The sequence below is a fragment of the Aulonocara sp. 'chitande type north' Nkhata Bay genome, linkage group LG3 (assembly GCF_057382095.1).
Source record: "Aulonocara sp. 'chitande type north' Nkhata Bay isolate Kocher_YH1m ecotype deep benthic linkage group LG3, A_spYH_male_GT1.1, whole genome shotgun sequence".
Classification (NCBI taxonomy): Eukaryota; Metazoa; Chordata; class Actinopteri; order Cichliformes; family Cichlidae; genus Aulonocara; species Aulonocara sp. 'chitande type north' Nkhata Bay.
In genome coordinates, this window is record NC_141346.1 from 24,779,409 (window position 1) to 24,806,792 (window position 27,384).

The following is a 27,384-nucleotide window of genomic DNA, read 5'->3' on the forward strand; positions in this document are numbered from 1 at the left end:
ATAAATAATCTCCTTTTGTTCTCATAGAAAGAACTGACTGCGCGTGAGTCCGTCCAGTAGCCATGACACTAAGTTGTGGTTCAAGTTAGGTTTAATTTAATGTTCGTATTAATCTTGGCTTTAACCAAAGCTTTGATTTAAGATTAGGATAAAGATGTACCCTAATAAATTAAGGTTAAAATCAGATTGAAAGGAAGGAATTGTTTGGATACAAAAAACTTAGAGTGAGATTAGTTTTAGGCCATGTGAAGATCAGAGTAAGTGTAAATTACTGTGCTGCTCTTTTTCTTGACTTGTCAAAGGCTTTTGATACAGTTAAGCATGCTATTTTATTAAATAGACTAAACAATATTGGTCTATCTGTAAATGCTCTAAGCTGGTTTTCAAATTACTTGTCAGCAAGAAAACAGTGTGTCCATGCTGCTGGGTCTTCTTCCTCTTTTCTCTCAGTATCCAAAGGAGTTCCGCAGGGCTCCATATTAGGGCCATTGCTATTTTCTCTTTACATAAACAACCTTTGTGATAATTTGTCAAATGCAGCCTTCCATCTTTATGCAGATGATACAATTATTTATTGTTCATCCCCTTAAGTAGCACAAACCCTGCAATTTCTGCAGTCTGCCATGATCATTTTCAGTCCCATTTAACTCAACTTAAGTTGGTGTTAAATCCAGAGAAATCCAAGTTCATGTTATTATCAAATGGCAAAAAGTTGTTAGCTACGTCTCCTAAGATTAAAACAATTCAAGGAACTGAAATTGAAATGGTCACATCTTACAAGTATCTAGGGATCATTATAGATCAGAATTTGTCATTTAAGACTCACATTCAAAGGCTTGTGTCGAAGTTAAAACTAGGTTACTTTTTTAGAAATCAATCCTGTTTCTCCCTCCAAGTGAGAAAACACTTGATTCATGCAACTTTTTTACCTTTATTGGATTATGGTGACCTGCTTTTTATGAATGCACCTGCCCACTACCTAAAGAGGTTGGATACTGTGTACCATTGTGCTTTACGTTTTGTTACTGGCTGTGGAAATCGTGTACATCATTGTTCTTTGCATATTCGCAGACTCTCCCATTGGTTGATCTTTATCTATAAATCTCTCCTTGGGCTGGTTCCATCTTATTTATATGTTTATATGTGTAAAAACCACAACCAATACAGCCTTCGTTCTCACAATATCATACAATTGATTGTCCCAAAACTCAGAACAGAATTGGGGAAAAATGCTTTTAAATACGCTGTCCCTGCTTCCTGGAATAATCTGCAGAAGGAACTGAAATTATCAGAATTGGTTTGGAAGAGTTTAAGTCTGTCTTAAAGGAACGAGAGAATAACTCTTTTACTCAGTGTGATTGTTTTTAATGTCACTCTTAATTTGATATGTTATTGTATATTTTTCACATGTTGGTATGGGATATTGTATTTGTTTTAAATGTTATATACTTATGTGGTATGTGTATTTTGACTTTTGTTGCCATGATGCCAGGTCTCTCTTGGAAATGATATTTTTAATCTCAATGAGATGTTTTACCTGGATAAATAAAGGACTAATAAATAAGAAGATAAGCTAACTGAGTGTAAGATAATAACCTCACAATATGAAGCCTTTCAGGTAAAAAACATTGAGCAGCCTATTGTTCATTTTCAGACAGTTGTAATGTCTTCTGAAGCAATGGAGAAACGACTGCATGTGTTTGTTTTGGAAAGAGCTTCAGAACCTCAGCAGCTGCATTATTGGCTCTAATCAATAATGCAATTTGCTGTTATTAATGGCTTTCATAATCTTATCAATAATAAATCAGTTTCTTCAATAAATGATCCTAATCATTTACTCACACACACACACACACACACACACACACACACACACACACACACACACACAGAGTGATATATCCATCCTCCAAGACAGCTTATTTGTCTCTATTAAATATTTATTGGCTACACACACACACTTCCTGTTGTTACAAACTCCCCTAACCTGACCTTTGACCTTTACTGTGGCTGAGACAGATCACCTTACTGTCGAGTGAGGAGAAGGATAGAAATAGTAAAGGAAAAAGAAGATGATAATCAAAGGGGAATTTTTAAAAAATAAAATTTACAATAAATGAAATCAAAGCACAGTTTAAGTGTTTTGTTTTTTTTATTTCAATTCGACTAAGTGTACCTGTAATAAACATTGTACATTATCAGTGGCAGAATGTGATTTAAATACTTTAAATCTACTTGTACTAATTTGAACTCTACTTTTTTTACGTGCCATACTTGTTGGTGCCAGATACAGTGGGGCAAAAAAGTATTTAGTCAGCCACCGATTGTGCAAGTTCCCCCACCTAAAATGATGACAGAGGTCAGTAATTTGCACCAGAGGTACACTTCAACTGTGAGAGACAGAATGTGAAAAAAAAATCCATGAATTCACATGGTAGGATTTGTAAAGAATTTATTTGTAAATTAGGGTGGAAAATAAGTATTTGGTCACCTCAAACAAGGAAAATCTCTGGCTCTCACAGACCTGTAACGTCTTCTGTAAGAAGCTTTTCTGTCCCCCACTCGTTACCTGTATGAATGGCACCTGTTTGAACTCATCATCTGTATAAAAGACACCTGTCCACAGCCTCAAACAGTCAGACTCCAAACTCTGCCATGGCCAAGACCAAAGAGCTTTCGAAGGACACCAGGAAAAGTATTGTAGACCTGCACCAGACTGGGAAGAGTGAATCTACAATAGGCAAGCAGCTTGGTGTGAAAAAAATCAACTGTGGGAGCAATCATCAGAAAATGGAAGACATACAAGACCACTGATAATCTCCCTCGATCTGGGGCTCCACGCAAGATCTCATCCCGTGGGGTCAAAATGATCATGAGAACGGTGAGCAAAGATCCCAGAACCACACGGGGGGACCTGGTGAATGACCTGCAGAGAGCTGGGACCAAAGTAACAAAGGTCACCATCAGTAACACACTACAACGGCAGGGAATCAAATCCCGCAGTGCCAGACGTGTTCCGCTGCTGAAGCCAGTGCATGTCCAGGCCCGTCTGAAGTTTGCCAGAGAGCACATGGATGATACAGCAGAGGATTGGGAGAATGTCATGTGGTCAGATGAAACCAAAGTAGAACTTTTTGGTATAAACTCAACTCGTCGTGTTTGGAGGACGAAGAATACTGAGTTGCATCCCAAGAACACCATACCTACTGTGAAGCATGGGGGTGGAAACATCATGCTATGGGGCTGTTTTTCTGCCAAGGGGACAGGACGACTGATCCGTGTTAAGGACAGAATGAATGGGGCCATGTATCGTGAGATTTTGAGCCAAAACCTCCTTCCATCAGTGAGAACTTTGAAGATGAAACGAGGCTGGGTCTTCCAACATGACAATGATCCAAAACACACCGCCCGGGCAACAAAGGAGTGGCTCCGTAAGAAGCATTTGAAAGTCCTGGAGTGGCCTAGCCAGTCTCCAGACCTCAACCCCATAGAAAATCTGTGGCGGGAGTTGAAAGTCCGTGTTGCTCGGCGACAGCCCCAAAACATCACTGCTCTCGAGAAGATCTGCATGGAGGAATGGGCCAAAATACCAGCTACTGTGTGTGCAAACCTGGTAAAGACCTATAGTAAACGTTTGACCTCTGTTATTGCCAACAAAGATTATGTTACAAAGTATTGAGTTGTATTTTTGTTATTGACCAAATACTTATTTTCCACCCTGATTTACGAATAAATTCTTTACAAATCCTACCATGTGGATTCATGGATTTTTTTTTCACATTCTGTCTCTCACAGTTGAAGTGTACCTCTGGTGCAAATTACTGACCTCTGTCATCATTTTAAGTGGGGGAACTTGCACAATCGGTGGCTGACTAAATACTTTTTTGCCCCACTGTAGGCTGATCTGGGATTTTACCACACAACCATCTTCAGTGTTTACAGAGAATGGTCTGACAAAGAGAAAATATCCACTGGATGGCTGTTCGCTGAGTGAAAATACCTTGTTGATGTCAAAGGTCAGTTGAGGTTAGACTGTTTTGAGCTGATAGGAAGGCAGCAGTAACTAAAACAACCTCTTGCTACAACCAAGGTATGCAGAAGAGCATCTCTGAATGCACAACACTTTGAACCATGAGGCAGATGGGCTAAAGCGATAGAAGACCACACCAGGTGTCACTCCTGTCAGCTAGAAACAGGAATCTGATTGTCATACGATCACTGATTTTCATACATATATTAAAAAAGAATATATAACAATGATGAAATCACAGTGGTTTCTTAGTTAGAACTTTTATAGCCTTGTATAAAATTGTAAAATTATGAGGTTGTGTAGTTTTTATTGGTTTGAGCGAACAACACTTCAGAAGAATGATGACTCTTTGGTATGCCCAACTCTCAGGCTGGAAACCACTCAACTGGCACCTCATGTTGGAGCAAGGCTAAATACAACAGCTACTGAAAATGAAAAGCCCAAAACAAAGCAAAACAAAAGTCCCAAAGTAACAGTCCTACAGGGGACTGGGACCCTGGATCCTGGATGAAAGTCAAGATTTTATGTCTTTTAATAATTCCAATAAAAGTTTTGCATAAATGGTATGCAAAAATGTGGCTTAATTTAAATTAAGAGTAAATTAAATCTAGTAAGAGTAAGATAAATCTAAAATTGGTTTATTCTTATCACAGGAGAGAGAGAGCTTGGGTTTAATCAAGGCCATGAAGGCTGGGATGAGGTTCAATTAATCCTAAAATGAAGACAGGTCAAAATAAGGTTCAGCTTAACATTAGGAAAGATTATGTTTAGGTTTGATTAAGCATATGGATTGTTCAGATAAGGTTAGGTAAAGTTTAGGTTCATCCTGAGGTTAGGAAAGATTAGATTCAGTTTCAGTTAAGGTTTTCGAAAATGTTCATTTAAGGTTAGACTAAAAATAAGATTAAGGTAAAACAAATAATGCTTGATAGCCTTTCACGAATGATCTTTTAAGAAAGGCATACAATCTTCCCTGAAAAATATCATTTGAATGAATGAATATGGTCTTACCTTGAATTCAGTTACTTAGGAATCACTGGGATCTCTTTCTGCTAAAAACATAAACTGTTATTATTAATAACACTGCTACCAGTTTTGTGACTTCCACTTCTTCTGCAATACCTTTTATTAGAGGTACTATAACTGTGATACAAATAAGTTTTTTTAAACCTGCTCCCTCCGTGTCTACAGCTGAGCTGATCTGCATCCACCTCTCTGTGTGTTTCCGTGTGTGGGTTCACTCCTGATCCATGACGTCTAGCCTCTGCTCCCGTATTAGCCAAGCTGTTTATGCACGGCTGCACACACACAAACACACCTCTACAATCTGATACGACCAGCATAGTTGCACGCACTCACATTCTAATGCAGCTCCAAGAGCTAAGACAATAACATATTTCAAATCTACTGGAGAGTTGGGACAGTGTAAAAAATATATTTTACCTTAGAACTTGGTGAGCCTAACAAATACCATTCGAATTTCTTATGACTATAGTTATGATTAAGACACTCCTGTTCTAATTTGTAGTCATTTGCATTATGTTAAATGCTGGGGTAGATCACCCCTACATCCAACGTCCATCCATCCATAGTCTCCTTCCACTTATCCAAGTCCAGGTCTTGGGTACAGCTGTCTCAGCAGACATCAAGACCCTGTCCCTGGTGACGACCTCTAACTCTTCTGGAGGGACTACAAAGCCAGCTGAAAAATATAACCTCTGCAGTAGAACATGTCCCAAATACCTCCTCTTGGAGGCATCCAGGAGGGATCATGGTCAGATGAACCACCTCAACTGGCTCATTTTGATGTGGAGGAGTAGTGGCTCTACTCCAAGCCCCTTCTCGGCGACCTTCTTCTCCTGTCTCCAAGGCTGAGTGTAAACATCTCCTGTTTCACCACATCCCATAGGTGCTGTATTGGATGAAGAAGACATTAAATATGGAGGTAATTTGAGTACAGGGAACTCATTTTCATGTTCATGAAATCAGTTTGAGATTATTTGAGCTTTATGATGTGTGTGGGAGCAACCATCAGAAGATGGATACACTTCATAAAGACATGGACATGGTCAGCAACAATAACTTCAAATATCCTTTCAGCAAAAAAAGCAGATCAAATCAGCCATTAATTTTAGCAATGGTGTATTTTTCTAGCTTGGTGCTCAAAAGGTATTGTATTTAGTTATTTTATTAATGCTGGATTAACAAACATTCAGTCATTGTGCTAAAAACACATAGCAACTTAATATAAACATGAATTTCCCAAAATTTAATAACCATCTGGCTTTCCCACACCTTTATCCATTAGTTTAACATCAGGTTCTCTTTCTGCAACAGGCTGACTCAAGTCAACATCTGTCTCTTCAGTTACCACATTTGCTTCTCCTACAATGACACCTGGTTTCATCTATCACTTCAATAGTTCATATCATATTAATATGAACTATTATACTGATAAAAGTTTTTCTTTTTGTACAGCAGCCACAGACCAATTTTATTAATTCTGAAAAAGAGAATAATCTCCTAAAGAGTCTCCACAGGGAGGCAGCAATAGGTTATAGACTAGAGCGTTCCATCTGTTTTTCAGTTTCATAAAAACTCTGTGAAATCTCTGAAATGTAATTTAGAACTACATAAGTAATTAAATCTAAAAGAACTACTTATTTACATTAGGTAACTTCATTTTAACTATGACAAAAACTAGTTGTAACAACTACATAAGATTATTTTAGCATAAAAATAAAAACAAACAAACAAAAACATTGTTTCAAGTTAATGAACGCTAACTACAAAACAAGATATTGACGAGGGCAGAGATGCTTTATACATCTGGCCCTGCCTCTACAGTGAACTCTCAAGGACACTATTGGCCCTCACCCAGGGAAGTATTTAAAGTGTGCTGATGCCGTTTAAAAGCTGTATTCCTTCTATTCTTTTGTGTTTTTACAGAGAAGAGATGACACAAAGACGACTGGAAAGTGATGGTAATGGTGACATCATGATGTAGCTTCCAACATTCAGATTATCTTAAAATCCTTTATGTGTGTGTGTGTGTATATAATATATATATATATATATATATATATATATATATATATATATATATATAAAATTTATAAAACCTTAAACAACATGCCCACATTAAATTATCTCATATCTCAATGAATTATATGTATAAATTTGCATCTAAATATGTTGTTAGTCACTTATTTACTTATTTTCTTAATGATATCATGAACCATTAATAGTTCCTGAGTAATTACATGGTATAAAAATGTTGTCATTAATCACATTGTATGTGATTTTATTAAGCACTACTGAACGATTTTTATCTCTGCTTATAAATCTTTCCATTCTGCAACAGCAAAGCTTTGAGAGCCTGATAACATTATTACATCAGCACTTACCCTGTTGACCAGAACATCTATAACCTAAATTAGCAAACCTTCTATTTAAGTAGAGATTTATAGAAAGAGGCCTGGCTAAGAAGTTATGTCTTTGATCGATGAAAAGGATAATTTTAATTTCTTTATGATAGAACAAAGGAATGTAGAAATGACAAAAAATATTAAAGGCTTTGTTGTTTGCTTGTCCATATTCTTGTATTTTTGGATAGCTATTAATCAGTAAATAATTAAGCAGTCATTTCAAGTATTAAAAAGAAAACACCAGCTTAAATTAGAGCTTCACAAAAATCAGGAAGAGCTGTCGTTCATTGGGGGGAAACATAAAGGAGACTAATGATATCCAGTGGAGGTGTGGCAATGCTCATTTTTGTCTGTTGATTTTAAAGTAGAGCTAAATGTGGCTGTGTGTTTGTATAGGTGTTTGTTTATTTCCATGTTTCAACTTTTTTGATTTACTGGGTATGAGTATTTGTAGGTGAAAGACTGTTGTGTGTGGGAAGGGCACAGAGTGGAGGCCAGACAGGTGAGCCCATTTACATCCACTTATCAAGGGCCTGAATTTGGGGATACTAAAGGTTTATTTGAAATGTTATTTTTCCAGGGAGGAATGATTGTGCAGCATACATCTTTAAAAAGCAAGTATTGTTGGGGGGGCTTTTCCATCCATAGGAGGTCAAAAGTACAAAGCATCTGGATGGTGCACATCAGATGCTTTTGATAGACATCAGTATTCAACATGATTTCTTGAGGTAGAGAAATTAATTAATCTATTTGATAATTAGAGGTGGGTTGCATGAATAAGAATCTGAAAGGGAGCATGACAAAGAGCATTGATATTTAAAGCATGCAAAGTGAAGGCGGATTCTCAAAGCAGATGGGCGAGAAGATGATTGGACTAGAGCAGGGGTCGGCAACCTGCGGCTCTTAAGTCCTTATAGTGCGGCTCGGCGTGGTTTGGGAAAATAAATTAGAAGTATTTAGCTGAAGTGTATTTTATTTATGTTAGTTCTTTTTTAACGTGTAGTTGTAAATTGTTAGATTATTGTGATATTGAAATATAAAAATATACATCTCTTTATTGACCACTTTTCACACATGGTTGCTGTACGCATACAGCCGGCTGTAGCTTTGCAGCTCACAGCTCGACACACACCAACACAACAGCACAGATAGCACAGACGTTAAGCCGGTGAGGCGTGATTGCAGGTGCCGCTCAGGTGCGTCCGCATCCCCTGCAGCGGTGCTGCAGACCACGCCCCGCCACACACATTTATCAGGTAAAATACATATTTAGGCAGAATTTTGCAAATATCTATTTTTCTTTTTTAGCAGCATAGTTTTAGTTCAGCTGGGTGTCTTTCCTTTTGTTATATTTCTTTAAGAGTTCAAAATGTGTTAATTACATAAATAAAATGTAATTTTCTCTCTAGCACTTCATGGATTTCATAAGCAACACACCTTAGTTGCTCTGTGGATTCTTTTAAAAAGCAGTTAAAAACTTTTCTGTTCAAACAAGCCTTTTGTTGATCTACGTATTTTATATTCTTTACATTCTTTACATTTGATCTTTTACATTGTGTATAATGTCTATTGATTGTATTGTTTATTTTAATATTTGTGTACAGCGCTTTGTGACTGCCTGTCTGTGAAAAGCGCTTAATAAATAAACTTTACTTACTTTAGTTGTTCATACAAAGCATAAAGGTAAAAAAACAATATATACAGCGTTATCTGCATTTTAAATGTCAAAAAGTATTTGCGGCTCCCAGTGTTTTCTTTTGCGTGGAAACCGGGTCCAAGTGGCTCTTTGGGTGTTAAAGGTTGCTGACCCCTGGACTAGAGTAATGATGTCAGTACTGAGTTTGACAGCATGGGAAAGTGATAGTGGTGTAAAGCACTCCCTTATCAAACACACATTAACCCCTTTTATGCCCCTGAGCATTTTGACTGTCATTGCCTTACTTTTTGAAACATAATGAATGCAAGACCTAAAAACGGTGTACGGTCATGGTGACTTCACAAGTTAGACCCACCTTAAAGCAACTTCTGCTTTATTTTCTTTCTAGATGAGGATAATCTCATACTTGCAAGTGAGACTAAGCGGTAAATGAGGTGTCTGGAAAGTCAATCACTGCTGAGCAATCAATATTCACAAATTACTAAATTCCACTTTTAAATCAACCCCGGTGAACTTTGATTTCTCCCGTCACCACCAACTGGTCGGAGCACATAGCTGCCCCTCCCCGATCCTGGTTCTACTGGTGGTTTGACCTTAAGATGACAGTTGTTATGATTGGCAATATAGAAATAGATACAAACTGAACTAAAAATTGTTAAATTTAATAAAATTCAGTTGTACTTAATTTGTATTAATTCTCAGTTCATTTCATTGACAGTTGGACAGCAATTAAAACTAAAGTTTGTCTGTTTAAGTAGAACTAGCTGAGCTGGTTTGGTGATATGGTTGTTTGTCGTCTGGTATTCATTCTCAGAATATCAAACTCACCTGGATTCTTGTATGACTGCAAACTTTAACTATCGGGAAAAATCTCTGAAAAAGTGAAAATGAAGCAGACACCACACCTATGGCTTTAAGCCTGATGCCCTCCAGATAAACACCTGCTGATGAAAGCCAAGCACAAAAGGCTTCAATCAATTTTTTTTATCAATGCATCTTTTTCTTTTGGTGGACTAATAATACAGTAGTACTGTGTGAAAGCATTGAGCTACCTGTAGTTTCTTTATGTTTAGCTAGGAAAAAGGGAAATATGTGCATTGAATTGTGTGCAAACGTACATGGAAATAGACGATATACTGCAAAAAGAGTTTGCACAACTCTAATGCTCTTGAACATCAACACAGCCTGCAATATAAATGTCTCCAAGTAGTGTTCAGGAATATCTCTTCAAGCTTCTTGAAAGACATTCAAATCTCTTTTTTTGCCTTTTGTCCTGTTCTTTGTCATCACACTGCATTGGTAGTGTGTTAGGAATAATTGGGCCACATTTGGTAACAATTGCGTGGGAACGTTCTTATCCTGTGCAAGGAGTAAAACTAAAAATAGGCCACGACATAAAAATACTGTCAGATTTATGAAATTTTTGTTTTCACCCTCGTGCGTATGTCAATAAATCAGAATTGTTTGGAACCAACAGCCTTGTTGAATCTGTATACTGCCCCACAGCAATTTCTCTGTATAGCAACACGTTTATTTCCAGGTGAAGCAAAGAAAGGGGTGAAATGAGAGACAAGATAAGACAAGAGATCATGGAATATGTTTCAATTGACAAATGCTTCATGGTCACAGCTGCAGTGATGCAGATGTCGCACCGGTCTGTTGTGGTGAAGACAGAGCTCAGTGTAAAAGTAAAGCTGTTGATTTACTGGTCGATACGTCCCCTGTGCTTTCCCTAAGTGATAGTATTTTGTTTTCCTTTATATGCCTTTTTAAAATATATAATTACAGGATCTGACCTACTTACTACTGTCACCAAGTGCTTGCTCATAGGGGGTTGTCTGCTTGTTGTTGTTTTTTCTCCACTCTGTTTTATAGGCTCTTTACCTTTCAATATAAAGCGTGTAAAGTATAAAGTGCCTTAAAAGGTTATTTTTGGCAATATGGAAATAAAATGAAATAAAATTTTTAAAAATTGAATTCAATTGATTTGTATTAACTCTCAACTCATCACACTGACAGTTTGTTAATAACTAAAACTAAAGTTTTTCTGTTTAAGTAGAACTAGCTGAGCTGGTTTGGTGATATGGTTGTTTGTCGTCTAGTATTCATTCTTAGAGTATCAAACTCATCTGGATTCATGTCTGACTGCAAACTTTAACTATCGGGAAAAATCTCTGAAAAAGTGAAAATGAAGCAGACACCACACCTATGGCTTTAAAGCTTTTGCCCTCCAGATAAACACCTGCTGATGAAAGCCAAGCACAAAAGGCTTCAATTCAGTTTTTTTTAAATCAATGTATCTTTTTTTCCTCTTGGTGGACTAATAATACAGTAGTACTATGTGAAAGCATTGAGCTACCTGTAGTTTCTTTATGTTTAGCTAGGAAAAAGGGAAATATGTGCATTGAATTGTGTGCAAACGCAGCCTGCAATTTTTCTTATAATGTCTAGTTTTCAAAGCAGTTTTTTGTATGCTGGCTGCCTTTTGTCTTGTTCTTTAGGAATAATTGGGCCTCATTTGCTAACATTTGCATGGAAATGTTCCTACCCTGTGCAAAATAAAAAACAACACCTCCAGGTGAAGCAAAGAAAGTGGAAAATGTCTCTCTTTGAAAAACACTTGCCCAACAAACTGTAGAAAACATTCCTTCTGAAACAGATTGTTGGACCACATTTTTGAAAGAAGGATGTCTTTTCAAAAACCTGTTTCACCAGAATTTTTTTCTCATTAAGTAGGTCAGAGTCTGTATCTTTGGGTCTTTAAAAGGCAGGAGGCTACAGAATTCTCTACTCTGTTTTCAGAGCCGAGCTGTTGCTTTCCAAACCTGCAACTGCTGTGATTCCTCCAATAACTGAGACGATGGCGAACAGTGAGTATAAAATATATATTTATATGTTTGAATTATCAATATATATAAATGACAGTACATTTAGAACAGATACAGTTTGTCTGAAATTACATAAAAGGTGGACATAAAGTCCAGATTTTACATTTTTTGTTAAAATGTTCATCAGTACAGAGGAGAGATCTTGGGGGTTCTGTCATGGTCTGAGGCTGCATTTTAGCCACTGATGTTAGCATTTTTGGAATTATGAAAAACAAACAAATGGCAGCCTGGCTGCCTCAGGAATTTAAACACGAGTCTCTAAAATTAAGTACTACTACTATTTTTAATAATAATAACAATATTAACTACAGTTATTGTTGTTATTGCCAAAACACTATAAACCATAAAATGCTCAGAATTACAATAAAAAGCATATAAAGAAAACAAAATATTATCACTTAGAGAAAGCACAGCCACCCTTTGGAGGACTTATTTCAGCCGCTACGCAAAGCTGGTGACCACTGGTCAGATCGACCAGTAAATCAACAGCTTTACTTTTACACTGAGCTCTCTCTTCACCACAACAGACCAGCACATGGTCACATGGTCACATCTGCATCACTGCAGCTGTGACCATGAAACATTTGTCAATTGAAACATATTCCATGATCTCTTATCTTATCTCAACAAGGCTGTTGGTTCCAAACAATTCTGATTTATTGACATACACACGAGGGTGAAAACAAAAATTTCATAAATCTGACAGTATTTTTATGTCGTGGCCTATTTTTAGTTTAGAAATTGGGGTGGGGCAGTGTACATATGTAACAAAGCTATTGGTTCCAAGCAATTTAAATTTACTGACATATGCACTGTGCTGAGAACAAAATATATGGGTACGCATGTTTCATAAATCTGATAGTATTTTTGTGTGCTGGGATTTTTTATATTTATTTTCATTTTTTGCACAGGGTAAGAATGTTAGCAAATGAGGCCCAATTATTCATAATGCACTACCAATGCAGTGTGATGACAAACAACAGGACAAAAGGCAGCCAGCATACAAAAATGAGCTTGTCTTTCAAGAAGCTCGAAGAGATATTCCTGAACACTATTTGGAGACATTATAAAAAAGATTGCAGGCTGTGTTGATGTTCAAGGTCATTAGAGTTGTGCAAACTCTTTTTGCAGTATATCGTCTATTTCCATGTACGTTTGCACACAATTCAATGCACATATTTCCCTTTTTCCTAGCTAAACATAAAGAAACTACAGGTAGCTCAATGCTTTCACACAGTACTACTGTATTATTAGTCCACCAAGAGAAAAAGATGCATTGATAAAAAAAAAAAATTGATTGAAGCCTTTTGTGCTTGGTTTTCATCAGCAGGTGTTTATCTGGAGGGCATCAGGCTTAAAGCCATAGGTGTGGTGTCTGCTACATTTTCACTTTTTCAGAGATTTTTCCTGACAGTTAAAGTTTGCAGTCAGACAAGAATCCAGATGAGTTTGATATTCTGTGAATGAATACCAGACAACAAACAACCATATCACCAAACCAGCCGTACACCAACTACTTAAGGTCAAACCACCAGTAGCACCAGGATCAGGGAGGGGCAGCTATGTGCTCCGACCAGTTGGTGGTGACGGGAGAAATGAAAGTTCACCGGGGTTGATTTAAAAGTGGAATTTAGTAATTAGTGAATATTGATTGCTAATCATTGATTCTCTAAAAAAAAAAAAACATCTTGTTCTCACAGATGTTTGAAAATAGTTGAAAATTATTAACTCTTTTATAAACTTTCATTTTTTCACAGTTTTCAAAAGCCCTTAATATGTGAAAGGGGCACTAACAGGAAGTAAATAACAACTTAAAAAGAGGTCATTGCAGAGGAATTTATGATCAAAACTGAGATATTTGAGATAATTTGAATATTTTTGAATCCTAGAAGAGTTAAAAACAGTAAGATAGGAAACCTGTGACTCAAATGTCATCACTACCATTTCTGAATTATAACTTCCTGTAAAATTTCAAGCTTGCCAGTTAACAAAGGCTTTTCATGTCATACTTATAGTTGCTTTTGTGGCTCTCTAAGATAATTACATTTGTACTCATGTTGTGTTTTTTGTTGCAGGAATTAACAAGGTGAATTTTCACTGCGTGACTAACAACACTGCTCATCGCACCATTGAAATTACAAGAAAGCAGCTGATTGTTAGGCGTGGCCAGCCCTTCCTGCTGACCCTGGAAATGGTGCAGCCTTTCAGTGTCAGAGACACACTCCTGCTCACTGTGGAGACAGGTAGCCACTTGAACTGGTTTTAAAAGCCAGTTTTTCTGCCACGCTGTTTGTCATCACATCACATGCTTCAAAACATTAAAATAGTCCACTGATAAATAACTATTTACAATATAATGTTTAAAAGTTCTTAATATGGTAAAGTGTCCATACAGGAGTTAAATAACATTATATTTGAACTCAACAATTAACATAACACATTTGTAACTCTACAAAATCACCTGTTGATGTCCTCCAGCTTATTGGCAGTCTATTATGGTTAGGCTCTGGTTAACAACCATTGCCTAATCATAGTCCTCAGTGACCTGGTGGAAGTAAAGAGGTTAAGTAGAGTTTTTTGAAGAAAACAACAAAATAAAACTGATTGATCCCTGAAATGTAACAAGTGCTCTTCCCCACTTCTTCCTTACTTCAGGTTCTGCTCCATCAGAAAGACATGGAACACGTTCTCAGTTTGGTAACCCGTCTGCCAAATATACCAGTGATGCCAAGGCAATATGGAAGTATGAGATTGACAGGAGTGCTGTCCTGGAGAGGGGCATTGTGGCTCTCTCTGTGACCCCACCAACTGACGCTCCTGTGGGGAAATACTCCCTGTCTGCAATGACACATGGTGAAACAAGAAATCTGGGAACTTTGGTGGTGCTCTTCAACCCCTGGTGCTCTGGTAAGAAGCAAAGTTTTAGTCCTGATAAGTAAAACAAAAGAAAAAGAAAAAAGACAGACAATCTGTAACTAATAGAAGTTATTATCTATAGATAGAGGTTTTTGTTGTGTTTTTGATATATGAACTTACCATAAAAGCTGAGTCATTCTGCTAATAAATTTGCTAAGGATGCTTGCATTATATTTGCATGTGTCTGCAGATGACTGGGTGTATCTTCCCGATGACAGAGAAAGACAAGAATATGTGATGAATGAAGAGGGAACCGTCTACACAGGAACATCACACTACATAGGTTCACAGCCCTGGATCTTTGGACAGGTCAGCACCAGAGTGCTGCCATATTTGGCCAGTATTCTGAAGGTTACGCAAAATTGAATGTTAGTTACAACAAAGTGATTTATATGAGAAACAGGAAGATTAGCTAGTCAATTATCTGTCAGTTTTGTACTTTCCCTAAACCTGTAACAATTAGTAATATGAGTGAAGCAAGAAAGCTAAAAATATATTTGGAAATTAGCTGAAGCACATAGTCATGTGAAAACTTCAAAGGACTGTATACAGCATAATGAAAAACTTAAGTAAATCCAATGATTTGACAGCTTCTAGAACCTACTTTAACAGCAATACACAGAGTTTTGTTTTCTGCATGGCTTTATGACTTTCTTAACCCACTGTACTGACAGTTGATATGAGGTTTTTGTGCTAATATGTTCTGTTTGGTTTTTCTCCAAAGATCGTTCTGGCCAAACATTTGCACTTTGGTATCATCTGTCTTCTTCTTCCAGAAGTCTTGTGATTTGTTGAGCTGCACTGCGATGTTGTTTTGAGAGAAAAGAGGCTTTCTCCTGGCAGCTCAGACTTGTTCACTCTTTTTCTAATTGTACTGTAGAGAACATCAAGATGTAACATGCTAACTGAGGCCTGTAGAATACCTCTGGGATTTTTCCAGGTATCCTGAGTATTGGATGGTCTGATCTTAGGGTGAATTTTCAGCAACATAAAGTTATAAGAATATAACCAGATAATTATTTAGAGAAACCAAAATCATTAAAACCAGAAGAAAGTAAATGGTAAATGGCCTGTATTTATATAGCGCTTTACTAGTCCCTAAGGACCCCAAAGCGCTTTACATATCCAGTCATCCACCCATTCACACACACATTCACACACTGGTGATGGCAAGCTACATTGTAGCCACAGCCACCCTGGGGCGCACTGACAGAGGCGAGGCTGCCGGACACTGGCGCCACCGGGCCCTCTGACCACCACCAGTAGGCAACGGGTGAAGTGTCTTGCCCAAGGACACAACGACCGAGACTGTCCAAGCCGGGGCTCAAACCGGCAACCTTCCGATTACAAGGCGAACTCCCAACTCTTGAGCCACAATCGCCACAATCAGTAGAATAATTGAATTTGATTGTTTTGTGTTTTTTCACTTTTTAAAATCATTTTAGGCTCTTTATCTTCCTATTTAAAGGGCTTTGAGACAGTTTTTGTTATGATTTGACGCTAGATTTTTTAAGACTTGATTTGAATTTGAATATGACATAAATACACTAAAAAACCTGGTCTGCGCTTCCACAGGCCCCCGCTGGTTTAGAGACTTATTCCTCATGAAGAAAGCAAGACAATGACGGAACCGGGTTTTACATGCTAGCAAGGGAGGCTGTTGGAACCAGGCTCTTGGAGCTAAACGCTCCTCACCTGTCTCCTAGCCAGCATCAAATAAACAGCCTTCCTTGCTGCCTTTCATTGAAAAGAGTTACAGTACACACAAGCACCACCCATTGTAAAAGCCCCCTATGGTTCTAAAAGATAAGGCACTATGTGTGTGCACGTGTAAGCACGTGTGTGTATGTGTGTGTATGCATGTGAGTGTGTGTGTTTGTGTTTGGGGGTGCGTTTGTGTGACCTCCTGCTTATCAAAAGGGTAATAAAAGCAGGAAGCTTACTAACCAAGAAAACAAAACCCTCACATAGATGTCCCTATAATAAAACACTACAGCCTCACCCACCATTTAACAGGCTGGAGAGGTGGTCAGAGACAAAGGAATGTCTTTGATCATACAGTTTGAACTAAGACTTACAAATTTAAATAACACAATGACAACATTTAATAATTTGACTCTAACATGATGTTGTGACTTTTCTGCTGATTACAGGTGACTTCTTTTATCAGACTAACAATATTGATGTTTCCATGATGCAGTCACTGGAAGGCAATTGTCAATAATTTTCGATGTAAAAGTTAAAATTATTGATGTTGGTCCAAAATAGTAATTATACAGCAATACGCACCAGTAGCATATTCTGTTAGAAATCCACATTACTTTTATTTTTCTACAAGAGAATTAAGAACGTTAAAGTGTGCTGTTTAATTTGAAGAATATTTGATACACCGTGTCATGACAAAAGTGGCCTTTGAGCTTTTGACTGGTCACAAATTCATGACAAAGATCCCTAAGCTTACAGCCAGATTAATAATACATTCTTTCCTGCAATTGGTATTGTAGCTCTAACTTGTGCTTCTTACCCAGTTCGAGGAGGAAATGGTTGACATTTGTCTCAAGATATTGGATGCCAACCTCAAACACAGAAAAGACCCAGCTGGTGACACCTCTGCTCGTTGTAACCCCGTCTATGTTAGCCGTGTGATCAGTGCCATGGTAGGACCTAAATTCACGTGCATTACAATTTACATTTAACACTTCATTTAAAAACTTACAAGTTAAGTTTTTAATGCTACCTGTTGTAACAATAATAATAATAATATAAACCAAATTTACTCTTGTGCAACCAATGGATGAGCAAGAATGGAGCATTTGTCTGATTTGCAGCTCAATTCCAATGATGATGAAGGTGTACTAGTGGGACGCTGGGATGGAAACTATAATGATGGATGCAGCCCCACCTGCTGGACTAGTAGTGTTAGCATCCTTCAGCGCTGGTTTCAAAACCGCTGCTATCCTGTCAAGTACGGACAGTGCTGGGTGTTCGCTGCTGTAATGTGTACAGGTACTGTGGTTACTGTGTTGTTTTTGTGTGGCAGAGTATTGCCATGAACTTTAAGCAAGACCGAGACGTCATTTGACTTGATCATTTTGTTGTCTGTGATTTCAGTGATGCGATTCTTTGGTATTCCATGCCGTGTCGTCACCAACTTTCAATCTGCTCATGACTCAAACAATAGCCTCACTATTGATGAATATTATGATGACTATGGAGTCCGTAGCAAGGAGGCCTCTGAAAGTGTCTGGTAAGACATTCAGACAGTCAGTCAGATGTGCAAGTAAAATGAAAACTTTATTATTGTTTTCTTGCTGTTTGAGTTTTGAGGCCTGACTTGAAAAGGAACACGAACGTCTGTTAAAGTTACATATTGATAATACTAATGACATATTTTCACACAGACAGAGCTATTATATTATGCAATTTAAAAACCTCAGAGATATAAACTGGAAAGCTCACCTTTCTTGTGCAGGAACTTCCATGTGTGGGTGGAAGGATGGATGAAACGACCAGACCTCATGAAAGGTGGTATCTATGATGGCTGGCAGGTCTTGGATCCCACTCCACAGGAAAAAAGTGAAGGTAAAAACTATTTAGTTTTTATTTAGAAATGAATGCACTGAGACAGATGCACAAATGAATGATTCCAATGAGAAGTACAAACAATTATTTTGTTGGTTCTTTAAAAAAGTTTTTGTTAAATTTGTAAAAGTCCAGCTTTGCTTTTGCTGCTCCAGGTGTATTCTGCTGTGGTCCAGCCCCAGTCAATGCTATCCTACGTGGTGACACAGACGTCAAGTATGATGTACCATTTGTCTACGCTGAGGTCAACGCTGACATTGTCAAATGGATGGTCTGTACCAGTGTTATAAAATAACCAGCTGTATACTATACAGTCTGTCTATACAATCTGTATTTCTACCTTTTATCTGAAGAATTAACTCTTTCAGCTCTTTTAAACTCAGTTTTAACCTTAATCCTAACCTTAAAAGATCTGGTACCTACCATTTTTATCAAGTTTCCCTATTATATGTTATTGTTATTGACACGTCTTCCACAGAGGAAGCAGAATCAGGGGATGATGGAAATGACCTGTTCATCACCGGGAGTAAGGTCACTGAGGCAGTTAAACAACAACCTGGTGGCAGGGTCCCTGGGGTGGATGAGGTTCACCCTGAGTTCCCGAAGGTTCTGGATGTTGTAGGGCTGTTTTGGTCAACACGCCTCAACAATAGAGATCAGAGTACTTCTGGATTAACAGACTGGTGTGGTGGTTCCCATCATCAAGAAGGGGAGCAGAGGGTGTGCTACAACTGTAGAAGGATCACACTCCTCAGCCTCTGCTAGAAAGTCTATGCCAAGGTGCTGGAAAGGAGTGTCTGTCCATTAGTTGAATCTCGGATACAGAAGGAAAAATATGTTTTTCATTCAATTCAATTCAATTTATACAGCAAGTTTAGTTACAGCACTTTCAGAAAGACATCTACTGTGATGAAGTCTACTCCCCACTGCTGTGTAATCAATTATTGTAAATTTAAACAGTGTTCAGGAAACACTGTTAAATGTTCAGTTTTTATGCCATATGTTAAAACAAGATGTAGAGTGTGATTAAAGTGGTGGGTGGGTTCTTTTACATTTTGAGAGAAACCAATTGAGTCTAATAACAGATTAAATGCCATGTTGAGGCTGTCATTTTTAGCATCTACATGGATGTTAAAATCACCCACAATAATTATTTTATCTGAGCTGAGAACTAAATTAGATAAAAACTCTGAGAAATCAGAGAGAAACTCTGTGTAAGGCCCAGGTGGACGATAGATGATAACAAGTAAGACTGGTTTCTGAGTTTTACAGCTGGGGTGGACAATGTTAAGCATCAGGCTTTCAAATGAATTAAAAGTCTGTCTTGGTTTTTCGTTGATTAATAGGCTGGTGTGAAAAATTGCTGCCACACCGCCCCCTCGGCCTGTTCTTTGAGATATCCGGAAGTTAGAATGACTCGGGGTGTTGATTCATTTATTCAATTCATTTATTCAGTTCAATTATTAAGTCATGTACTAACAGAGACTTGGAGGAGAGAGACCTAATATTTAATAATCCACATTTCACTGTTTTACTCTTTGGTTCAGATGTGGATACTGTATTGTTCTTTCTTTGTAATTGTTTATGTTTAAGTTGTTTGTTGCTGGTTTTTAGTTTGTTTTTTGTCTGTTTGGGAGCTGACACAGTCTCTATGGAGATGGAGGAGAGAAGCTGCAGAGAGGCGTGTAAGACTGCAACTCTGCTTCCTGGTCCCAACTCTGGATAGTCATATTTTGAAGGGTTTAATAAATTTGTCCATATTTCTAGAAATGAGAGCTGCTCCATCCAAAGTGGGATGGATGCCGTCTCTCCTAACAAGACCAGGTTTCCTCTGGAAGGTTTGCCAATTATCTATGAAGCCCACATCGTTTCTGAGACACCACTCAGACAGCCAGCAATTTAAGGAGAACATGCGGCTAAATATGTCACTCCTGGTCTGATTGGGGAGGGGACCAGAGAAAACTACAATATTGGTTCAATATTGGTTTTAGTGACCTCTGATTGGCGTAACCGGGTGTCATTACTGCCGACGTGAATTATAATTTTACTGAATTTACGTTTACTCTTAGCCAGCAGTTTTAAATTTCCTCCAATGTCTCCTGGTCTGGCACCTGGAAGAAAAATGACTATGGTTGCCGGTGTCTCTAGCTTCATGCCTCAGAACAGAATCACCAATTACCAGAGTTTGACCACCTGTGGGTGTGTCGCTGAATCGGGAAAAGCAGGTAGACACATGAACAGCTTGGTGGTGTTCAGTGATCCTGGCCTCCAGACCTGCAAATTGGCTACATTTGTTACAAGTATCATTACTGCCAAGCAGTAACTAAACATCTGACACAATGAGCAGGAAAGTGCAGGAGGAACAGGTGAAGAGGCCATGCTGCTAGCGACTCGGCTACAAGCTAAGCAAGTGAAACCCTAAAGACACAGCGAGTGAATACTTGGACTCTAAATTGCTTCGAATGAAGCATGTGAAGATTGCACTATGAAATAAGATTTCTTTGATTAAATTGCTACGCAGATAAACTACACAAAAACACCACTGTGTGTTTGAACACAACACAATACTCTACTGCACTCTACACCAAGTGACAGCGCCACCCAAAGCATCTCACAAGGTTCATCCCTGTCACGGAACACTAGAGCAGCTCTTTACCCTGTCTCGTTCCCATTGGGTGTTGGACAGCCAGTGTTGCCCTTTGTCACCAATTCTGTTCATAATTTTTATGCACAGAATTTCTAGGCTTAGCGAAGTGGCAGAAGGCTTCCACTTGGGCAGACTCAAAATTTAATCTCTGTTTTTTGAGGATGATGTGGTTCTGTTGGCTTCATCAGGTGGTTGCCTCCAGCTCACACTGGAGTGGTTCGCAGCCAAGTGTTAAGCAGCGGGTTAGGTTGCTGCCCCCTGCGAAAATGGATGGATGTTGTTGTTAATTGACAAGATGTAAGACCATTAAGGAGCCCAATGTTCACTCTATATTTCTCTTGGCTACCCCTTCAAACTCATTCAACATCCCAAATGCAAACAGAGATCACACTTACATCGTCTACAATTTAATGGCGATAACTTCAACACAAAAGTTATTCTGACTGACAAACATAAGTGCAGATTTACCAGTGGCTTTAGCTTATTAAATTATGCAGTCCTGCACAAAGTATTGACAATTTTCTGTTTTGATGTTACTTTTCTCAGATCAGTACTAACGGTTCAAAGAAGAAAATGTACACTGACTCCATGTCAGTGGGTCAGAGCATCTCTACCAAGGCTGTTGACTCCTGGAAAAGGGTTGATATCACTGACAGCTACAAGCACAGGGAAGGTAAAACAAACATACAATGCTCATTTGCATTGCTCGTGTCAACTGGACATCAATAGCTTTATTATTTGGATAACTGTTTGGTAACATTCTAGTAGAACTGCTAAAGGCAGTTTCAGTTCAAATGATCCCAGACAACACAAACAAGTTTCTTATGTTTCCTAGCTCAGTTTGCTTACGATCTTGAGTTTATCAGTATTTCTAGTTTAGGTTTTCTTGGTTTTTATTTGATCCTGTTCATGTTTTTGTCTTGTTTCTATGGCATATATATGCCATTTTGTCTTGTGTCTCTCTGTCCTTCCCTGTTTCCCCAGTTAGGTCAGTCTCTTCTTCTGTGGCATGTCTCTGTGTGGCACTCTGTCTCTTGTCCCTGGCTCTCTGCCCCTCTCTCTCCTCCCTCTGTTCCCTGGGTTTCATCTGTCTGTATCTCAGAGTGTGTGTTTCTCCTACTTCCTGTTTCAGTTTGTCACTCTCTTATCATGTGTGTTCAATGTTCAGCTGTGCTTTACCTGTCTCATTGGTGGATTGTGTTCAGTCGTGTTCACCATGTGTCTTCTCTCTGTCCCAAATCCCTCCATCCCCCCGTCGGTGATCTCCCTCATTCTTCAGCTGTGTGTTCTGCCTGCTTGTCTAGTTTCCAGTAACTCCCAGTTCAGTTTTGTACATTCTATAGTTAATCAGTAAAGCTGCTTTTTGAGTTTAGTTTTGCCTCCAAGAGTCTGCATTTTGGGTCCCCCAATCATGCCCGCTTCACACAGCACATGCCATATTTCCCTACAGGCAGCGCAGAGGAGAGAGCCATCTTCAAACGTGCAGTCAGAATGAACTCAAAAGAAGGTCAAGGTGACATAGAAGAGGCACCCCAGTATGTTGAGATGAAAATCAAAGAGGTGAAACTCAAAATACAAGACTGGGAAAACTTTGTATCATTACAACATGATATAAATACAAGAATGTGTTTGATTTGGTCAAAATTCATAATGCACGACAAGTAAAAAAAAACAAACAGTTGAAACAGTGTGAAATGGGATGGGGCCTTTAAGGAAATTATCTAAGAATTATCTAAGAATAGCAACTAGAAGCCTGGAAAGCTGCAGACTCATCACCATCCTGAATGAGGCCAATGACGGTGATATCATCTGCAAATTTTAGGAGTTTAACAGCCGAGTTCTTGGAGGCGCAGTCATTGATGTTCAGCAGGAGCAATAGTGGTGAGAGGACCGAGTTTCAGAGGTGCTCTCCCCCAGCCTCACTTGCTGCTTCCTGTCTGTCAGGAAGCTGGTGATCCACTGACAGGTAGCTGGTGACATGCTGAGCTGGGAGAGTTTGGAGGAGAGAAATTCAAGCACAATGGTATTAAAAGCTGAACTAAAGTAAACAAACAGGACCCTGGCATAAGTTCCTGGGCGGTCGAGATGTTGCAGGATGTTTGAGGCAAGGAGGGTGAAACTCCGTCTGGTACAGGGGCTTTCATGGACTTGGGGGTCAATGTCTGAAACAGTGTCGCGCATTGCAGGTACCAGTGGCAATAAAATCAAAACACTGCATCAAACGCTAGTATTTCCAGCACCGGTAATCATTAATTCTGCGGTTTTAATCCCTACTTGCATTTTATTTGCCCCAAAAACAGTTCTGTACAAAGACAGACTTGACGAAAAGGCAACAAAAAGTATGAGGAGAAAAAAAAATCAAAGGATTGAAACGGCCTGTGTGCCACTCGTACCCACAATCCTTTGCGGTTTTACCCCTGAATGACGTCACATTTTCAATCTCTATAGAGATTGGAAATGTGAGATTGAAGATGTGTGTGTGTGTGTGTGTGTGTGTGTGTGTGTGTGTGTGTGTGTGTGTGTGTGTGTGTGAATGACGTCACATTTTCAATCTCTATAGAGATTGGAAATGTGACGTCATTCTGGGGTAAAACCGCAAAGGATTGTGGGAAGTCGTGGGAAGAGGTACTAGCGCACGCAGGTTTTCAATTGAAATCGGTTACACAGCGATAAAAAGAAGCAAAAAATAGCAAGAAGCTGTTGTATTATTATCTGCAATAGCCGGTCGCATGTCAGCCACGGGAAGCCGACAGGTAAAGAGATCAGTTGATATCGGATTACGTCATTGAAGAGAAATTGTTCAAGCCATGTTTCCGAAGTAACAAAGAGCCGACGGATGGCCATCAGCCCATCTGCCAGGTCTTTGTTTGCTTCCACAGGGGGTGGGGAGTGTCTGTAGTCGGTGATTTCCTGCAGGCCCCTCTACACTGACGCAGGGTTGTTGGCTGAGAGCCATTCTTTCAGCTTCTGGGAGTAGATCCTTTTGGCTGCTTTGATCTCCCTGGTCAGTGTGTTCCTGGCCTGCTTGTACAGGGCCCTGTCACCACTTCTGTAGGAGTCCTTCTTGGCCTTACGAAGATGTTGGAGTTTAGGAGTGAACCATGGTTTATTGTTGTATGTGCAAAAGGTCTTAGTTGGCACACACACACACACACACACACACACACACACACACACACACACACACACACACACACACACACACATCTTCACAAAAACTGATGTATGATGTCACAGTGTCCGTCAGCTCATCCAGATGCTGAGATGCAGCTTCGAAAACAGTCCAATCAGTGCAGTCAAAACAGTCCTACAGTTCCTGCTTTGCTGCGTTAGTCCACTTCTTCACAGTTTTTAATACAGGCTTGGCATGTTTGAGTTGTTGCCTTTAAACTGCAATAAGATGGACCAGGCAGTGATCAGAATATCCCAAGGCTGCCTGGGGGACAGAGCGAAATCTGCCGGGCTTACAACTTCATCGGGTGGACCGTGAAGCGGAGCTCTCAGGGAAAACAAAGGGTGGTGGAGTCTGCTTCTACATCAACGAAGGTTGGTGTACTGATGTCGCAGTGTTACAGAAATACTGCTGCTCAAACCTGGAAACTTTTTTCATCAACTGCAAACCATTTTATTCACTGCAGGAGTTTTGTTCCTTCATGCTGGTTGGAGTTTGCATCCCTCCTCAGGCCAATGCAAACAACGCACTGGCTGACCAGATTACCACCCTTGAAAGAAAATTCCTGGATTCCTTCACAATTGTCCTTGGGGATTCTAACAGAGCAAATCTAAACCATGAACTTTCTAAATATAGACAGCATATAGACTGCCCCACCAGGTACAACATTATATTGGAGCACTGTTACACTACTTTAAGACAGTATCTGGGATTCGCTGGGAAGAGAGCGGAGAGTGTACATTCACGAGGTGAATGGAGGGGAGTGTTGTGCGGAATCCCGGCTGATGTTACACCCCTGAAAACAGGGGGAAAGAATCACGAGAGTGATTATGACTTGCGTCTCTCGTGCAGTCGTTTATTGCAGTGAGGAGAACGCGCGAAAGCCCCCTAGTGGAGAATAGAGACACTACAAATCGATCCAAGAAAAGGCTTACTAGCCGATCAGTGATGTATAGATTGCAGTTCTCTTAAGTAACATGAAAGCCATTAATATAACATGAAAAAATAACCTCTTAACCATTTTCTTACCATATTTACATTATTTGTCCTTATATGAACTGATATGAATTAGTATTAACTGAACAGTTTTATATGCAGTAGTCCTTCAACCTGTCACACTGATGTACAGGGTGGGCCATTTATATGGATACACCGTGGGAATGGTTGGTGATATTAAAGTCCTGTTTGTGGCACATTAGTATATGTGAGGGGACAAACTCCTCAAGATGGGTGGTGACCATGGTGGCCAATTAGATGTCGGCCATCTTGGATACAACTTTTGTTTTTTTTCAATAGGAAGAGGGTCATGTGACACATCAAACTTATTGGTAATGTCACAAGAAAAACACTGGTGTGCTTGGTTTCAACATAACTTTCAATGTAACTTCAACACCAGGAGACCAAGGCGATAAATGGCCAGGACATTAAACTGAGGCTCAAGCTGAGCAGTAAGGATCACACCAATAAGGTGTTGTCTGTCCGTGTCAACGCTCAGGCCATGAGGTACAACGGCAATCCAGCGGACAACATCCTGAACAAAGTGCAGCACGTGACACTTCTGTCTGGACAAGGTCTGCAGTTCTTATCTTACAATTTTGGTCAGCATTGTAATTTATTTGAAAAGAAAAAAAAGAAATGATATAGATTTCTATGATTTGAGGCTGCTACTTCAAACTCCACCCCAAGTCTCAGAAATGAAAGAAATTAGAAAGAAACAAGAAATTAAAGTTTCCTGATGATACCATGAATCTCTGGATCAGTTCTCACATTCCTGCCTCTCACTGTATGTCCTACAGATGTGGCCATACCTATCCAGATCCCCTTTGCAGATTACAGTAAATATATGGTGAACTACGACAGCATAAAGGTTTCAGCAGTGGCCAGTGACAGTGATGAATACTACCAGACTGAGACCAACATCACCCTAGAGCAACCAGTCATCTCCATGAAGGTCATTAAAATCCAAATTTTGTGTGTAATATAAGGAAGTGCGTGATTTTATAACACAGGAAGTGAAAGCAGATTCAAACTAATGTCATTACTTGGTAACAAAGTATGTGTTCATGGTATACGGTAGACTGGCTGTGTGGCATGGCCTTACAACGATAACTGCTGATTGGTTATTTGACAGTCAAAAAAGCGTCACCTGAACTCAGTTGATGAACAGGTTCTATGAGATTCTGAAAATTCTGGACTTTGTTCTATAATTTGCTGCACATTAATGCTGTACTATATCTGTGCTTCTTTTAGGTTTTGTATCCAGTCCATGTGAACCATGAAATGACATTGGAGGTGGAATTTAAAAACCCGCTCAATGAGAGGCTGAGGAACTGCTCCCTGACAGTCATTGGATGTGGCCTTTTTAAATCAGACTATATACAAAGGTCAGTACTGAGACTTAACATACAATCTAACTCATTACAATCACAGGGTATAAGGAACAATGTGATTGTCTGGAGTTAATGATAATATTTCCCATCTTCAACCAGATGCTTTTTGTGAAACAGTAATTTGCTTTTTATGTGAGAGTTACAAAAACAAATATTGATTCTAGTCAGATTTCATTTCATCATCTCAGCGGTTCAATAATACTGGTTAAAAAAAACTCTTTATTTTCCTTGTACTCTGCCAGTTCACTCATTTTCATTTGGTTTAATATTGATGTTAATGCAGTAACCTCATTATGTAAAATATCTTTAAAACAACACTTTTAAACCATAAACTATTGATGCTTGTGTAAAGATGAAACAAATTCATGGAAATTTTCTTGTAACTTTAACTTATTTAATTCAAGCCATCGTTTGTCTGCCACGTGTCTGATATGTTGCCACAGAAAAAGAATTAAAAATCTTCAAAAAGGAAATAACGAGAGAAATAATCCATTAACTACTCATTTTTGTATACGTAGCCTTTTGTTTTGATTAAAGTTGTGTTTTTTCAAAGAATTGAAGTGGCCACAAAAGACTTTCAGATTTTGATTCATGCTGCATATTTTAGTGCTCCAAACAAATCTAAATTTTCTTTTTTTTCTCCAGTCTTCAAAAGAAAAGAAACATTTCTAACT

The 27,384-nt window shown here is 38.9% G+C and overlaps 1 protein-coding gene across 1 annotated transcript in view; it reads left to right on the forward strand.

Annotated features, from left to right (window-relative positions):
- LOC147334745 (protein-glutamine gamma-glutamyltransferase 2-like) overlaps positions 1 to 27,384 on the forward strand; it is a 31,984-nt gene that overhangs the window by 3,422 nt on the left and 1,178 nt on the right. The window contains exons 2-15 of the mRNA XM_086274642.1: positions 11,918 to 11,985; positions 14,079 to 14,246; positions 14,659 to 14,910; positions 15,110 to 15,228; positions 17,448 to 17,576; positions 17,748 to 17,925; positions 18,031 to 18,166; positions 18,392 to 18,501; positions 18,657 to 18,772; positions 21,695 to 21,821; positions 22,599 to 22,708; positions 25,717 to 25,891; positions 26,117 to 26,271; positions 26,571 to 26,704. Coding sequence (XP_086130768.1) covers positions 11,976 to 11,985; positions 14,079 to 14,246; positions 14,659 to 14,910; positions 15,110 to 15,228; positions 17,448 to 17,576; positions 17,748 to 17,925; positions 18,031 to 18,166; positions 18,392 to 18,501; positions 18,657 to 18,772; positions 21,695 to 21,821; positions 22,599 to 22,708; positions 25,717 to 25,891; positions 26,117 to 26,271; positions 26,571 to 26,704 — 1,919 coding nt within the window. The 5' untranslated portion in view covers positions 11,918 to 11,975. The remainder of the gene's footprint in view (positions 1 to 11,917; positions 11,986 to 14,078; positions 14,247 to 14,658; positions 14,911 to 15,109; positions 15,229 to 17,447; positions 17,577 to 17,747; positions 17,926 to 18,030; positions 18,167 to 18,391; positions 18,502 to 18,656; positions 18,773 to 21,694; positions 21,822 to 22,598; positions 22,709 to 25,716; positions 25,892 to 26,116; positions 26,272 to 26,570; positions 26,705 to 27,384) is intronic.